The sequence below is a fragment of the Lasioglossum baleicum genome, chromosome 1, assembly GCF_051020765.1.
Source record: "Lasioglossum baleicum chromosome 1, iyLasBale1, whole genome shotgun sequence".
NCBI classification, from domain to species: domain Eukaryota; kingdom Metazoa; phylum Arthropoda; class Insecta; order Hymenoptera; family Halictidae; genus Lasioglossum; species Lasioglossum baleicum.
The window spans coordinates 18,711,581-18,729,782 of NC_134929.1; the positions used below are offsets into that span (position 1 = coordinate 18,711,581).

At 39.6% G+C, this 18,202-nt stretch overlaps 2 protein-coding genes across 5 annotated transcripts in view; both read left to right on the top strand.

Moving 5' to 3' along the window:
• LOC143213528 (uncharacterized) overlaps positions 1-18,202 on the top strand; it is a 35,351-nt gene that overhangs the window by 6,227 nt on the left and 10,922 nt on the right. For all 3 annotated transcript variants that reach the window (XR_013009988.1, XM_076433468.1, XM_076433481.1), the window contains 3 exons: positions 16,697-17,083; positions 17,371-17,592; positions 17,667-17,885. Coding sequence is in view for 2 of the 3 variants with exons in the window: in XM_076433468.1 (XP_076289583.1) it covers positions 16,697-17,083; positions 17,371-17,592; positions 17,667-17,885 (828 nt within the window). In the remaining variant the exon portion in view is untranslated. The remainder of the gene's footprint in view (positions 1-16,696; positions 17,084-17,370; positions 17,593-17,666; positions 17,886-18,202) is intronic.
• LOC143213588 (uncharacterized) lies at positions 6-16,103 on the top strand. 2 transcript variants are annotated; one of them, XM_076433607.1, is made up of 3 exons: positions 6-3,173; positions 3,238-3,613; positions 9,711-16,103. In XM_076433607.1, the coding sequence occupies exons 2-3, from the start codon at positions 3,263-3,265 to the stop codon at positions 10,152-10,154; spliced, it is 795 nt and encodes a 264-aa protein (XP_076289722.1). In that variant the 5' UTR covers positions 6-3,173; positions 3,238-3,262; the 3' UTR covers positions 10,155-16,103. The 2 variants fall into 2 exon arrangements, with proteins under 2 accessions (XP_076289722.1, XP_076289713.1); XM_076433598.1 differs by having other exon boundaries at positions 7-3,613.

Here is an 18,202-nt window from a genome sequence, read left to right on the forward strand (position 1 = left end):
TGCCCACTCTTCATTATCTCCTTATATGCTTAATATTCAATAATTACGGAAACTGAAGTAACAAGAGAAACGCATTCACGTCGAACTTCTAATCGGAAGTTCACGCGTTAAGTTTCTTTAACAATTACATACATCGTTAATAACAACGTACCATTAGCATATGCGAAAGTAGAAACAGTCTGTCGTGGACAGACCTAAGCGTCGCATTCAAATCTTCTTATTCCGTACTTCTGGCTCATTCTTTCGCGAATTACTATGAACAATGGACCATAAAATATCGTTTTTGCGTTAGAAATGAGAAGTAGACCATTTTAATTCGTGGTGTCGTGCAAAAACTCCACATTTGACGCACGTAAGATGCATCGATTGCACGTGCAAGTCAAATCTGAGATTTCATACGTTCGTTTCGTCACGGCCCGGTATAATACGCGCAATCGCGCTCTGACAATGCACGTTCGGTGAAAGCTGGCCCAATGGCCGAGGATATATTACTATCGAATGAGATTGATCGTGCTGCAGCGAAATTAGATCGATCCGACGCGTAGAATATAGAACCGAGGTATAAGTATATCTGATCGAAACAGAATTTTGTTTTTCTTCGATCGATTCAGTCCGAGCAACTGTAATTAATATCCATTTGTTACAGATTTTTTCTCCATTATTCAGAGTATCGACAGTTATTAGCAGACTGCGGATCTTTATGCGATTATGGTATATCCAAATTTTTTAAATTTTTTATTTCATTTTTACCAGAAAGAATCTTTTAGTCCATGGAAGACAAATTGAAAATTGTAATTTGCATAAAGATCCGCAGAGAAAGGAATTTATTACAGTGTAGACCAAATTTTATTTTTCAAAAATGCTTTCTGTTCGTATTTCGAATGTGAATCACTCGATAGTGATTTAAGAAGAGAGCAGTTTGAAGATGCAAGCAAAACGCACTCGTTGCATCTTGATTTTGTTTTATTTTATTCTGTGCACAATGTGTGTTCGTGTGGTGTGAATTGTGGTGTGTCGTGATTAGGGCAGAAGAGCATACAATTTTGGAACTGTGTGTGGAATCGAAACATCAGTGCTTCTGCGAAGTTAATGATCGAGGAACTGCATTGCTATAATGAAGGAAGGCGTGCACATGGAAAGTAGAAGGTTCTGCTTGAATGGAAAAATAATTATTCAAAGGATTCCTAATAGAAGAAGAGGCATCTTTATGCAAAATCGAAATGTTCTGCATCAATTACAAAATACAAAAGAAAACAAAGAGTTCTTTTATTTTTTAATAATTGTAGAACGTTGGAAATAGTATATTGATGCTCCTAAATACTCGCAACGTTTTCCTTGTTTTGTCATGAACGCATAAAAACCGCAGTCTAGCGATGAAGTTTACATTAAATATTTGTACTACTTAACAACGAGTGAATAAAACCAGAACGCAATTTAAGCTAAAATTAATGGTGTACATACGAAAGAACTAGATTCAACGTTTTGCACCGGGAAGCTTAATTTTTAATCCGACGTGAGAGTCGGGCGAAAAATGGTTTTGCCGAGCATTAGAGGAGTTAGAGACACGCCTGTACAATTAATCTTCCTTTGTTTCATATACACGTTGATCCTACAAATGTGTGCAAAAACTTTTAATTAATCAAGCCTCTGGTTAACTCCTCGAGAATAACGAGTGTTGCATCCAGAGAATGCAAATTTTTAATTAAAACTAAAATGTAAACTGTATAGACTACAACAATTTCTTACGTTTCTCATTTCGCAAATCGTTCGCTGAAAATGATGAGATCGAAATAGGATGACATTATTTACAGAAATGATAAATACGTCTGCAAAAATTGATCTCGCACTGCAGAAAAACTACATAATCAAAACCACTGTCGTCTGGTCCGTGCATTGCAGGCAGCATCTACTCGCTATTATTCTTAATCTACTCACCATTATGAGATTAGAATAAGATAGCATAATTCACAGAAACGAAAAATACGTCTGAAAAAATGTATACTGCAGGAAAACTAATAAAAGCCTCTGTCGTCTGGGTAGTGCATTGCAGGCAGCATCTACTCGCCATTATTCCGCGCTCGCAGCCTCGCCCGTCGCGTCGGGCGAGGCTGCAACCCGGCAAAAAAGTAAACGACCCGTTCATTTTCCGCAGATCCTTGACCGGGGTCACGATAATCGTTCTCCCCCGATTACAGCCGGGCCGGTGCGACAATCGCGGTGCCAAAGAGAAAAGATAATAAAAGAATCACAGACAACGCTCGGCATTCCTGCGAGCCGTCTCTCGACTTCTTCAGCAAACGGAACGAGAGTCCGCGCGAATCGTCGCCGAAAAAAAGCATCGCGGTGAAAAGGATTCCGCCGATAAAGGACCGGAGAGAACGACGGAACGAGTCGCAAGGTCGTTCAGTAAACAAAGAGAGTAAGGGAATGTAAAGAAGGTACCAGGCGGTCGGTAGAGAGCGTTGCTTGGTGGAAAAGAAATGCGAAGCAGTTGAGAGAAAGAGAGAAACAGAGAGAGAGGGAGAGAGTGGCGGAGGGAGATGCGGGAGAACAAAGGAGAGAGAAAAGGGTAGGAAAACCGACGGTGGACAGGAGAAGACAGTTTGGAAAAAGTGAGACAGAACCAGTTTAGCAGTAGAGGGGTCAGAGGATGAGGCGGCGGAGGAGGTGGAGGCGGAGGAGAGCACCACAGAGAGACGAAAGGATGAAACTGCTTGGCGCTCATACGTTTAGCGATGCGGCGTGCAACGGTGGTGAGGCTCGTTCGCGCAGACTCGGCCGTCTTCGTGTTCTCGCCGGGTTTCCGCCAAGGGAAATAAAGAAAGGAAGGCGACCAAGCGCGCGCGGGTCTCGCGCAAAAATCATTAAAACGCGTGCTCGATTCGCGGCTGCGGCGTCGTTGTCGTTGTCGTTGTCGGCTGGCTGGCAGGCTGGTAGTCGCCGATTTATTAGCGGGTATACGGGACCGTGGCTGTCCTCCCGGTTGACCCGTGAGCCAGATAACACAGCTAACCCGGAGGTAGACGGCTGGACAGGTCGTCGGACTTGTTGTCCACGTTTTTCGTAGCACGGTAATCCCGTCCGCGTGAACTCGCGCCACGTGATTTTTTTCTCCTGATCGGCGGTAAAAGGACGTTCTACGAAGAAGAACGGAAAAAGGGCCAGAGAAAGAGGTACACGCCTCGGTCCGCGTCAGCCCGCCTCGCGTCGCCTCACCTCGCCTCTTTCCATGTGCAGCTACGACGCCTGGAACGAGCCAGAGATGAACGACACCCGCCTCGCCATGGAATGGACCCGCGACAAAACCCTCGAGCTGCTGCGCGAGTACCAGCAACGACGAGTACTCTGGGATTGGAACGCCCGCGGGTACCGGGACCGCGCGAAACGCAAACACGCCATACAGGAGCTCGCCGAGATTCTCTGCTGCAACACCCTCGAGATCGAGAAGAAGATCACGAACCTGAAGTGTCAGTACTCGAGGGAGGTGCACAAGATACAAAACAGCCGGGACGCCGCGTCCGGGCCCGACGATGTTTACGTGTCCAAGTGGTTCGCCTTTAAGGCGATGCAGTTCCTGCAATTCGGCACACGCAGATACAGCAAACGGAAGAAGGTATGTATGTGTACACATATATATGTATATGTTCCCTCGTGCGTGCATTCAAGGTTTTACGCGTGTGTAGGTGCACGCTGCGTGCGTTACGAGCACGCGTGGAGTTTCTCCTATAGAACCGAGTCAGACTTCAATTTTGCTTTCGCGACACCTAATTATGTATCTACCCGCTAAAATCTCCTCGGATATTTTCCAGAGCGTAGAATCATCAGACGCACGGGTTAGAGTCGAGAAGTTGCGTTCACGATGTGAGATGGCGTTTGTAAAACAGAGGTGAATGGGTCCGATACTCCATCGTGCAGATTGTTTTTCTTTTTTTAACATTTTGCTGAGGTTACTGCGCGAATGCTAATCTTTCGACGCGAGAAACGAGAGACGCCGCCGACCAATAAATAAATGCTTTGTTGCAGCGACGCACTGCACCTTTCTCTCGATCTCGCTTCACTTTAGAGAACGTTTTGTCTTCGGTCTGCATCGACCAAACGAGACCGTTTCGCACTACTTTATACAAATAACGAGATTACGTCCATTCAGAATTTTAGAAGAAATTGAGTAAATTAAAAAATTTATAGGAGCAAAACGTTGATCGTCGTAGTTCGAATGTGAATTGTAATGATTTTTACAAACTCGTCTCATTTCGATGATTTACCAATTGCTTTTACTTGTAAAATTGTCGAGCATTTGTGTTTAATGTTTTGCACGTGTTGCGGATTCTGTTCCTCGAAAGAAAGCGAAGTCTGATTCGAGTTTGCTCGTGGGTGGATCCGAAATCGCTGGGGGCAAGATCCCTCGGACAACAGTCCGAATAATGGAAGTGAAATTGAATTTGATAAACTGTTTTTAGTAAGTTGAAACGACAATTCTGCTAGACAATTCTGCCTGTGCGATTGTAGTTTCCGAGTTGTTGACCATCGCGGTTCCCACGAGGCAGGAACGAAATTGAAATTCAGAATACTTTTAGCGTTCGGTGAAAATGGCGGTGGATATTGACAATTTACCTGGTGTCCACTTGGCAGCGTTTTTAAGAAGCGACAAATAGTTTTCAGCAAACGTGTCTCGTCTTCGTGAAATTACACAAAAAATTTATACAACGAACCTCTCTAAATTGTCGATAGGCTTTTTACAGGTAGCGTATGGATTTTTCGGCACAATGAAACACCGTCTAATATTTAAAATCGAATTATACATCCTAAGGCATTTTTAACCATAAAAATTGTCTGCATCGATTGCAAGAAATAGAAACCAAACTGAACGTTATTTCTTCCCTTAATGATTTTAATACAGGAGAGATCATACATCGACATCTTCAATTTTTAAAGTTTTCCAACAATTCTGAATTTCATCTACTCAATTTTGATATAAATGCATAAAGATCCGCTGTCTATTGATTAATAATTGAAGTCTAACGCGAAAAAAAAGAATTTTGCAGCAGACTTGCAGTTGTTTTGAACGCTATTAGATTCGGAATTAATTAATGTTGTGCACTCGCATCCTCTCTGAATGTACCCTATACTTCCAAGGGATGCTCGACTGTCGTGTTCCGTTTCGACGCGTCTTTTTTACTCCTACAGAATATCGATGATCCGATTGATTGATTCCGTTCGGCTGTTTGAACGTTCGCGGAGTTCGAGACCGGTCCCGGTTCCAGGAACTTGTTTGTACACGAGCAGGGAGAGCAAGAGAGCGTCCCTTTCTCCGATCGGGAGAACGAACCGGCCGGTTTTACGCCATCCTTGTAATTGGACAGTCGATTTCGGGGAAAGAGCATTGTGTTCTGAACTGTTTCGCTGAAACCGGGTACGCGTCGCGACGCGTCTCTCGCCGGCTCGTTCGACTGCGGATATTTACGCAATTATAGCATACTCTATAAAAAACACTCGCCGGAGATCGATAATACCACCCCTGGCTGCAAAACGTTCGATCCGAATCGCGAGCGTGATCGTTAATAGAATTATTACAAATCACTAAAAGATGACGTTCACGCAAAATAAAAATTGTCTGCATTAATATCAAGCCATTCTTGTTTTAATAATTATGATCAGCTGGACATAATACAACAGTACGCGTAAATTCTTGAAAAGCTTTTAATATTTTGCATTTCATCTACTCGTCCAGTCTATACGTAGTATTAGAAGTTAATAGTCAGACAGCCTCTAAGAGAGTACTCTACTTTAAGGAGTCATTTTTTAGGCTTCTTTGGAGTTTGGTCAGTTAGAATGAATACTAATCGGTCGAATTAATGTGCAAAATTTGTAGTAATGACTAGACTGCGGATGTTCATGCAATTTGCAATTTTCATAATCGAATAAAATCTTGTTTTCAATGGTAGTAGCCTTTGCAGATTTAAAATAAATCAAAATCGTTCTTAACTCTGTCAAATTATATATTCTACCATTTTTTGAAAATTTTCAGCGGCCATAAATGCACAAAGATCCGCAGTCTAGTAATGACAGACTCGAAAATCGTAGGTTGCGGCAAAAAATTGAAGAACCTGTTTTCAATCGAGGATGGGGCCGAACATTTTGCAGAGAGGATCGGCGATTTCGCGCAAGCGTTCGTTTAATCGGGAATGTTGCATAGAAGATGAGAAAACTTGCGATCTCGCATAAACGTTCGCAGTTTAATCGGCGCTAATCGCAGAGACACGAACGTCTCCGCGTGCAATTTCAGCTTGATTGCTTTACGTGATTATTTCACCGGGTTTCAAATCGATCTGGGAACACGCTCGTGCACCCTGACTCCGATGGCACTCCCTTGTCTCTGTCTGTGTCGTGGCCAGAGATTTCTCTCTCTCTTACCACTTTTTCTCTGTATATCTCTCCCATCCTCGTTCTCTTTCTCTCTACCTTTCTCTGTTCGAGCGCCTTCTTTGTCCGGTGGACGCAAGCGATCGCCTTTGTCCTCCGCGTTGCTTCACCTCTCTTTTTCTCGCCGCGTTTCCTCTCCGGTCGTGTCTTTTTAAGCTGATTGATCGATCGAATTATTGCGGCGCGTTATGTGAACGATGCTCTGGCCGTGGCAACGCTCTATTGTCGGAGGATTTCTAACACGGCGCAGGAAAATGGAGGCGTGCGAACCGAAGCGGTCCGACGCGCGCGGATTAGCGTATCGCCGACTAATGGGAACATCTTCGAGACCGCTTTCCCTTCCCGCATCGGATCTTGGGATTTCGTGGGCTACGAGGTCTGCTACGAAAGCGACTCGATTGTCGAGATTAACCGATGCGTCCGTAGATTATGCCAGAATTTACCCCGCGATGCGCGCCGTTTCCTCCGACTGCTAATCCGGCGCTCGGCTCTCTCGTCGTAATTGTTCCTCGGTTCCAACGGGCGAAGAATTCTGCAAAAATCTACCCGGACACCTTCAAGCGTTTCATTTCAGCCTGGAGCATTCAAATTTTTAAGAGTAATTAAACAAGTTCATTTTTGCGATTATTACTGTGATTGGATATCTGGTAACGGGATACAAAATTCTGAAAATTCAGTTTAATTCGTCATGCAAAATGTCGCTATGTGTTAAATAAATATTTTTGATGCACATAACTAGAAACTGAGAAAATGATTACTAGACAGCGGATGTTTATGGAAAATAAAAATTTTCCACCTGGATTGCAACAAACTAGAATGCAATTAAATTCTTCTAATATTCTTACTGTTATAAATAGACTGCGGATCTTTATGCAAAATAAAAATTGTCTGCATCGATTGCAAGAAATAGAAATCAAATTGGAGATGTTATTTCTTCCCTTAATAATTTTAATAGAGGAGAAATCTATTGACATCTTCAATTTTGAAAATTTTCCAACAATTTTCAATTTCATCTACTCAATTTTCCTATGAATGCATTAATGTCCGTAGGTATAAATTATACATATTCATTTCTGACATAACTGCATAAAGTCCGCTGTCTAATGGTGATCATAAAAGTATTTAAATCGAGCATAGCTTACTAATTGCGAGTGGTAATGATCTCTTATTCGATTGAAAAGACGAGACTCTTTTATTCCTTTCTTTGTTGCCAATATTTCCACGGTGAAATGGAAGAATATTTAAATTGTGTAGCAGCTGGAACAAGAAAAGTAGATTTTACACGGCGTAACCCGATACGCGACTCTTTTCTTAATTAAGTGTGCTAGACGTATTTAAAGCATTGTTATTTGGGGGAAAACGTGTACCCGTGAAAGTTCCAGCACACAGAGTTTCCCCGTAGATCGAAATGCGCGATTAATCCTCAGTCGTGTGAACCGTGTGCAGCAGATTGAATCGTGATTCGATTCGATTGTGTTCATATCCCCTTCCACCGCGTAATTATAATTATCAGTGCAAGGTTTTCTCTGCCAGGCAAATTAAAGTTGTGGGCAAAGTGCCGGGGGAATTGTTTGCGGAACCATTGGAAACGAACTTGAACGCGTTCAAGAATGTGATTCTTCCAAGTTGATTAATTAAACATTCAAAAAATCTTTCATTATTCACTCTTCTAAAGCGAATGATGGGAAATACGTTGATGAAATTATTGGTCGTACGAAGCCAGAGAACGATGTTAGCAGACAATTAGAGTGCTGTCTATAATTATTTGAATGACAGAGTTTTTATACTTTACTTCTCACTTTCAGAAGATCAGATCGCTTGAGTGAATGCAAACATTATTGAAGCAGCCAGTACAGTATATACAAGATCTGACAGAAAATTATTAAACAATTCCTTAAAATAATCATGTAAATTTTTAACCATTCAAAGTAGTTCGATTTCTCATTAAATACGCAAACTAATTTTAAAAACTGTCTCAAGAGTCAGTGACTTTTCGTTGCTACGTTGTGTAATTTCATGAAGATGATACGTTGCAGGAATGTTGTAAATAAGAATTGTTAGGAAAAGATTAAGATAATGGTGGTGAATGCGACGAAGTTGTCCGAGTGATCGTGAGCTCTACAGAATATGTTAAGGGGGTAGACTCGTTTCTAGGATTGCAAGGGTGTGGAATGCGCCTTCTCATTTCTCGATAATGCAAATATGCTGTTTTTCATTAGTTAAAAGCGCTACATAAAAGATCAATCTAGGCCGCAATCGCCCTCAAAAGTCCTATTTTTACGTTTACGTAATTTGCATTATTCGGCAGCACGTACAATAAGGAGCATAACTGATTCCACACGCTTTATATCAGAATAACTTTTATATGAATGGACCACACGACTTCAATTTCTCTGTAAGGCTAGAAGAATTAGTTTAGTGAATGACGTCTAATAAATAAGTTGAAAAAATGCATTTGGTCGGAATTGTGAAAAACAATACTAAAAATTGATTTTTACAACTTTTTTATCCGGCCCAATAACGAAAATTTACAAGATGTGTTTTGTCAACTAGTATAAATTATATACGCTCTGAAATTTTCATTGAAGTTGGTTAATTGGTTTACGAATTATAAACGATCAAAAATGGTAAAACCTGCCACTTTATGGTACACTACAAATTACCACTTTTGATCGTTTATAACTCACAAACCAATTAACCAATTTCAATGAAATTTTCAGAGCGTATATAATTTATACCAGTTGACCAGACACATCTTTTGAATTTTCGTTATTGGCCCAGCTAAAAAAGTCGCAAAAATCAATTTTTACTATTGTTTTTCACAATTCCGTCCAAATGCATTTTTTCAACATATTTTTTACGCATCATTTACTAAACGAATTCTTCTAGCCTTACAGAGAAATTGAGGTCGTTTGGTCCATTCATAAAAAAGTTGTTCTGATTTAAAATGTGTGGAACCAGTTATGCTCCTTACTGTAGCTGTCGCAGTTTTATACTTCCGAATACTGCAAATTCCGTAAAAATAGGACTTCTAAGGGCGATCGCAGCCTAGATTGACCTTTATCTAGCGCTTTTCATACAGAAAAACCGCATCGCATACATTATCGAGAAATGAGAAGGGGCATCCCGCACCCTTGCAATCCTAGAAACGAGTCTATCCCCTTAACAAACATCAGAATCAAAGTTGTGCGATTTCAAAGTCCAGCCTTGATAAGGTGCGCATGCTTCAATTTCGTCGAAGAAAACGCAAAGCATATTTCAAGGTGCTAAAAGCTTCTTTTCTTTCGCAGAAAGTGGAGGAGGACTCGTCGAAGTTACAGGAGGAGTACATCGTGAGCGACATCGACCCCGAGAGCATAACGTTCGTGGATTGCAACGAGGAGACGAACGGGTCCGGGACCGGTTCGTTCAACGCGTCTCTGAGCGAGGACGCGGAGGAATGGTCGTCATCTAGTTTGAAAGCGATGAAACTGTATAATGGTTCGTTGCCAGACCAGAGCAGTCCTATCGGCCACGGCGACGGCGACCTGGAGGAATCTGGACAAACGAATCTGGAAGCCGAACCGGCGACGGAACGGAAACGGACGAAAGAAGACTTCGCGAAATTCGCCGAGAGCATCGCGGTGCAACTCGCAGAAATACCAGACTCGTACTCGAGGTCCGTCGCGAAGCTCAGGATCAATCAGATCCTCTTCGAGGCGGAGATCGGCGTTTACGCGCAAACGCATCGCTAACTAGCGTCAACACCCAAGGACGCAACAGAGACGAACTAGATCAAAATCGAACCGATGGAATGTATTCGATCTCTTTGACCGTTGTCGAAGTTTCGATGATTTCTTCATTTGGCAAGCAGAGATTTTCAATGTTATTTTAGTAGCTCGATCAAAGAGTGTCGCAGGCTTGGGCAAAGTTATTTATTCGAAGAGATGTTGGATGTTGTGTATTTGTGGCAAACATGAGCGGTTGAAAGATGTAAAGCAGATAGATTAACAGAATTTAAGAGCATTGGTGTGTCGCCATCAATTTATTAGAATTATTCAGACTACGCTTGCTATGTATTGATGCAGACAATTTTCCTATTTTTTCATAAAGATGCGCAGTCTCATATTCAGTTTAAACTTAAACACAGTTTCATTTGATGCCCAATGCCCACGCCTGTCGTGCCGCTCAAGATCAATTTATTACTTGTGACTTGTTAAACGAAACAAAGGAAATCTGTGTAAAAAAATGTTCTGACAATCAGATGTTCGTAAGAACTCATTCTCCAGCTCAGTATTTTTCGTTTACTGGCTGTACCGACTACTAATCCACTATTTTATTTGAAGTCGACGTTGTAATGTACCTTCGAACGAAGCCACTAATAATAGTCGTCATTTATGCTTCCAATTGTTTTTTTAATTATCGTCACGATGTGATGGACCGTGGTGGATTATTTATTGGTACATCTAGCACGACTTTGTGCATTTTGCTAATTAATTTTCGTGCCCGCGAAACGTCGTAGACAAAGCTGAAAATCATGAATGAATTTTTCGTAATCTGCACAAATTATATTAAAACTTATTTTAAATACTATTCTTAAATAGTGATTATAGGTAGATTGAAAGACTGTTTCTCTGTGCTTCTTTCACGCAAACAAGTCGTCGATTATTTATTAGGTCGCATTATAAATATTTCTTGCTTTTCACGGACCGTATAAATTACTTTTACCGCAGTTTCGTAAATTCATGGAATCGAATACTTTCGATCGGAGGTAGTACACACACGTACATACACACCATTTACATAAACACACGCACGCACACACTCATAGACAGAGACGGTGGGGGCGCGACGGTAACCAATGTTGGCGTTCAAAATAACGAAATACTTTTGTGGAATGGAAAAACCGATCCGTTCCAAATCAGCTCGAATAAGTAATTATTATTAGAAGCGCCAGCAGTTGACGCGAGTACGTGTTGTAAACGTTTATGATAAAAAGCAGACTAAGCTCTGTAATAGTATTGGCCGCGCTATAAAGCACGGTCGTTTTAACAGCACTTCCGATTTTACGATAGATTATAGTTGAGTTCTCGTTTCTTTTAAGTTCGCCGAGAAGCGACAGCACCATTTGTTTACCCGATGCTCACTAGTTGTTATTCGAACAGGAAGGAATACGAAGAAGTTGCTAATCATGGGAGCATGATTCCAAACGCGATTATACAGTACGATTACTTTCGATTTCTTTGTTCCAAATACTCGGACGAACAAAATATTTTATACGACGTTGACGTGTCGACCGTTAATCATTTTTAACACAAAATTAAACATACTTCGCTTTTCGATATTGAAAATACTGGTATATTTAGAAATAATTATTTCAACTATTAAGTTGTCCCAAAAGTTTCTTTCGGAATGTGTTCCTTTAATGTTGCTAAATAAATACGAACAACGCGATAATCTTTAGGTTAATGTTTTAGTACTTCCTAACATGAATTTGCATTATGTGCATGAATCGGAAACCAACTTTTGGGACAACCTAATACTTTTTATTTACCAGTTTACTACAACTGTGTATTACTTTCGACACTGCGTATTCTATTATAAAAATGGCGTAATACTTCAATTAGAGAATATGGTGGATTTTCGAGATCGTACGAGGGTTAAAACAAATGAAATTCACACAGTGGTAATTTGAATAGGATTAAGGTGTATTGAAAATTGAAATAGAACCATTTCGATGTGATTGAACAGCGACGGTCGACGCGTTGATCAGTCGAGATCATTAGTCGTGAACGACAGTTAAAGATTAGAGAGATTTTAGAGGAGGAGTGGGAAGGTTTATTGAAATTTGTCATTTCGTGCGGAGCGTGACTTCAATAGCAACATTGTACGATAAAGCACGCGACGATTAACGATTACGTATAATGTAGTGCGTTCACCGTGTGTACCCCTCATTATAATAAGGGATAAGAGAACTGTTTATATGATATACTTAATAGTTATATTTTTTTGATAATTGTACACGATTAGATCCAATTTCCTGGGAGAGAGTCGTTCAAGGCCCCGGGAAACAAAATTCTGTAATTCCGAAAAACGAACGAGTGTATTCTACCTTTAAGGTCGATCTTGTGGAATCAAAAGCGTTTCGAGGGAGGAGAAAACTATCAAAAGTCATTCTTCAAATGGCGTTACTCGTTATGTGCATGTTCCAGTGAAAGTGTACGGACCCTTTGACCATAAGAAAACATTATTTGAAACAGTGTAACATTGATTTAATTCTCGAAATGCAGTCGAGCAAATTTTTCTTTCGTTTTTAAGTCACTAGATTACATGTGTATGTTTAGTGGCCGCGCACAAACGAATGAATTTACCAATCTCTAATAGTGGTGTCGCCATAATTTTAGAAGCTATGGGAATAAACAATTGGAAATGGGTCGTTTTGACCGAAACAAGTAGTTGCAGTGTTGAATCGACACGATTTTAAGCGTAAACATATATTGTACAAGTATTTTCAGAGCATTTTCGACGTTGGAAGCTAGACTGTGGACATTTGCATACTTCCAGCATCAAAATTGAATCGAACGAATTTCTGAATTCTTTACCTCGACCCTGGACGAGGCGAGCTTCACATTTCATTTAAGAAACGTGGAGATTGATTGTTCAACTCGTCAATTTGAATATTCATTAATTTTATTATTTTAGGCGATTACGTATGAAAATATGTTTTTAAACGTATTCGTCATTGATTACGAAGTTGAACACGAAACATTTTCGCGAGAGAATTTGATTCACTGTATTTGGTATTGCATGAACGTTCACAGTCTATCAACGAATTATGAATTTTGCATGATCGCAGCGAGTCTAAGATTTTGGTTGTTTTTTGGGGGTGGAAAAAGACGAATTTTCCAAGAACGTCGAGTAAAAAAACAATGGCGAAGCTGCTTAAGTATCTTGATCAGCAAGATGTTTGAGTTATGGTTGAATTCACGAATGCCTTCTAAGTAAGTAACGGAGGAAGCACACTAAAGAGATGCACGTAACGGTTCTAAGCTTCGATTCACGCGAGAAACTGTATTCAAAATGCTGTTTTCCGTGGTCTTACTTGTCCCGCCATGATGACGCTGATCGAATATTTTTTAAGCGATTTGTTGTCGATCCTTCTGTACAATCGTTGAACGAAGTGTTACTCATATTCGACGGAACGTAGCGGATATGTGATTTTAAATGTAAAATAACGCAGCGTGTCGGTGTCACTTGAGTCACGATACAGTGGTAAACATGTCTCGAAACACCTATACATATATTGTTTAACAGAAATACATACGATGAAAGTCCAGTGCTTCGCCCGTGAGTTATGCTTAAGCTGCGGATCCAACGAGAAGCATTCGAAACGCAAACCAAAGTCCTTTTTTTTCGTTTCAAGCTTAAACAAAAATTCAAATGAAAAGTTCTATTTTCGTCGGCGCGCTATCTCGTCGCGAAATACCTAACCTATAAAAATTAGAATTTGCGTGACCGTCCGCAGTTTAGTCACGACGTCACGGCCCCAGAAAGTATCGCGCGTTTGGAAACTATGATTTATTCATTCTCGTGCGCGCTAAAGCAATCTTCAAAGCTATTAAAAATGCATGACTTTTCACTTTGTGACTGTGCAAATACTTTTCGCAGATTACGGACATTTTAATTTTTTTAACATTTTGGCTATCGGTATGATGATTCACTTATTTTCGTAGTATTTCTACAAGTCTACCAATTATGTTTTATTTATGAGGACATATTTGACGACACAAACAGAATTAAATCAAATGTTTTACGGTATACGCTAAAAGGAGATTAATTTGAATTGCTTTACAAAAACAATCGGAATAAAAAGATTTTCGATTTTCTTCCGATTTCAGCGCGTTAGAACAGTTTCTACATTTTTAGAGATCAAACGCACGAATTCGAATTTATAGTTCCGCTGGAAATACCACGGGAGAACAGTGCCAGAAGGATCGGCGCGATACTTTCTGCGACACCGAATAGTTGATAAGTATATCTTTCATTGGTATTGTTTCAGGGCTTTAAATAGTAGGCATAGCGAGCTGTATAAATAGCGAACTATTTTTTATCGGGAAGAAAAAGAAAGAGAGAAAAAAGAAATCCCTCCGCAAAAGACGATGAGAGAAAGTCTTGGTCAGATCCGTTGTCTGTTTTGGTTCGGCGAAAGACTGTGTCGTGGTTTTTTTCACGTCCGTGAGCGTTTTAGGGTCTTCCCTTTTAAGATACATATGTATAGTTACGTAGCGCGTACGCATGATTTAACAATCTCCGGTGCATGTCTTTATGATGTTATTCATCGTTGTTCCTGATTCTGCGATAGTTTTATATTTTTGTATTAACGGCGATCCGTTTCGGATGTCCTCGCTTGCAGTTATTAATCGGTTGGGGGCGTTTATGCGAAACCACTCGAAGATAGCCGATCATAATCATTTCTCGCACTACAAAAATTAAAAGAAACGTTGAAAATTTTGTTACATTGGGTGGGCAGGAAAGTAATTTCGGTTTATTAACACTAGGTTTACGGGATCTAATATTCTTAATTTGCGATTATTAATTATATATTATATACTACTGGAAAAATGGCCAAAAATTTGGATAGACACATTCTTGTTATGTTCATAAAATAAGGTGAAATAGTTATTTCTTATCTCCGTAAACCATGTTTTAAGGTAAAATAAAACCGAATTTCTTTGTTCAAGCGATGAGCTTTAATCAATAATATATTTTCCTGTTTATTCTTTTCGGCAAAAGATCATCGAACAAAGAGGAAAATATCTTATTCATTAAAGTTCATTGCTTGAATAAAAAATTGGGCTCTCTATTTCACCATAAAGTATAGAGATTGTTTTCTTCCAACCCAATACATGGCATACCATCGAAAAACAAGCATGTTAGATTATCCGATAGCTTTAATTTTTTGGCGTTTGCATTGTTCATATTCGCATAAACGTCCGCCGTCCAGTTATCGAACGTAAGACGTATGTATACTTTAAATATTATTCTCATTTAAAATACTCAGTCTCCTAAGTTTCTTTCCATTTCCATTAAACTTGAAATTGGTCGTTGGACCGACATTACAGTTGTATCATTTTCCATACCTGATTTTCTATCGAACCCTCAGAACGTTTCTATATACAATATACATACATACACACTGTCCGACAAAAGTTAAGAAACAAAGCATTTAAATACAGAGACCGTCTGGAGTATATTTTTCCTTATTGTGCACGCGACTGTTCGAACAGAATGCACGGGACGTATATGCATTTATGCATGAACGCGAAGGAATATGCAAAACCGATATACATACATACATATATATGTGTACGTTGTTTGTACACGAACACGGCAAATATTATAAATGTTTCCGTGAGAATTGCTTTATTTCGTAACTTTTGTCATCGTTTTCGAAGCGACGAATTTTTTCAAACGTTAATTAATCAATCAAAATATCGTATGCGCGTACACTACTCGATCGCGCGCGCGAACGACGAACATTTTTTACTATTTTTCGTTCGCACGGGATCGGAGAGTTATCTCCGGAAATGAAAATTTCGTTCAGAGTGTCACACGCGAAGTTTGAGAATCGAGTGTAACTTGTTGTAAACGTTGGAAATTAAGAAGTACGATGGAAACCAAAAATAAACGTAATGGAAGAAAATGGAACTATGTTATAATAAAGTCATAAACAACTTCTTTCCGACTAGTTCTTCCCCGTTTAAAGTATCCCGTTGATAACGTTGCATTAGTGTACATTATTCGTCGATATAAACTTTAAGTAAGCACTCTATTATTCCTAATACTGTCATCGGATCGTATAATTAATAGCATTTCTATCTTACCTGAAACGAATACCGCAGGAAAACAGAAATTATGACCATTTTAAGCGACCGCGTTAATTATTAAAAAAATACGAGTTCTTCTTAAGTATAAGTAATTTTTTTATATATTTATTAAATATATATATAATATAATAATATATGTTATATATTTATACATTTATTAAAGTGTATATATGTACATATATGTCACTGTAATTTTATTTGCTTAATCTGTCTGCGTTAAAATAATTTGACTTACATTCAGTGGAATTAAGTTGTATCAGGGACATTGTTCCCTTACAACAATATGTTAAAAAGAAAACAAAATCACGAGAACGCATAGTTTCTAATAACATTTACTCCGACATAATAAAAAGACAGAAATGTTCATCGCTGTACCATGTGTTTGATTGTTCGAATTAATTGAATTTCAGGCGAGCGATTCGACGCACTCGTCGAGGCGGATCAATCACCTGGAAAGTACCTGGTCGACGTGAAGGGCCATCAGGATTGTCAGAACCTTCGACAGAAGGCTTATGTTCTTTATAATAACGCAGAACCGGAATCCGTGACAATATACGACGAAGAACCATTCGAATCCGATGACGATGAAACAGCGAAAAATGGCTACAATTGCGACAAAGATGAAAATACCATTTGTGCGTTGAACTTGAAGGGAGAAACGGGAGCGTCGATCGACAAGGAAGTTTATCAAGTCATTCATATTCCGTTCGATGTTAATAGCTACCCCTCTATCACGGATGAAATGACTGATAACAGGTACAACGTCTACGGATGTGCCTACTACCCCACTTACCTAAGTAAGTATTATTTTATTCGCAATTGATTCACTCGAATCGAGAGAGAGCGAGAGAGAGAGAGAGAGATTAAACATCGTTCAAACAATATCCGATTGCTTAAGATTTATTCGAAACGATTCGACTGAATCAATACTTTATATTAATCAATATATTGTTCAATCATGAACAATTGAGCTTTTACAATCTCCTAGAAGAAAAAGAACATTCTCAAAGAAAAGAAATCGAGCTCAAAAGAAACTGAAATACATACTAATAATTTTTACATATTACTTTCGAATTAATTGCAGGCACCAAACAAGATGGAGCGAAGATCGCGCAGATTAACGACATGACATTCAAGTATCCAACGTCTCCATTACTGTCGCAACCGGAAAACACACCGGAAGAATCAATTTGCTCCCTTGAAAGACGCTCGGAGCAATGTATCGATACTCCATTGTTCTGCGAATGCATTCAAATCGTCCAAGTTGCTCCTAAGAAAAATATCGAAATTATATTTATAGACCAAGGTGCGTCCCTTAACAATTACATCATGTTTCAGAAAAGAAAGGATTCTAATCGCTAAAATGATTCTGTTTTTCAGGCTTTGGTGGAAACGTTTCTCACACGTTCCACACGCATGGTTACCACGCAAGTATTGTGGCAAGGGGCAATTTTGACCAGCCGATTACCAAAGATGAAATCATGCGTTTAGACTACGATGGAAAGATAGAACGTAACTTAATAGATCCGCCGCGGAAAGACACTTTCGTTGTACCTAACAAGGGCTATGTTATACTTCGATTTTTTAGCGGCAATTTAGGTAATAATTATTGCGAAATCACTGAATTGTTATTAATAGACTGCCGATCTTTATGCAAAATAAAAATGTTCTGCATTCCCAAGTAGCCACAAGTAGCCACGTACGTCCCTAAAACGTACGCAGAATGGACGTAGGACGTTTGGACGTGAACCGTACGTTTTAGGGACGTACGTGGTTACTTGGGATTGATTGTGGGCAGCAGCAGTAAAATAAAAATCGATTTCATCCCTTAATGATATTGTTGTATTAAAAACAACACGTAACAACATTCTTAAATTTTTCTGATCTGTTATTGTTTTATATTTCACCCAGTCAAT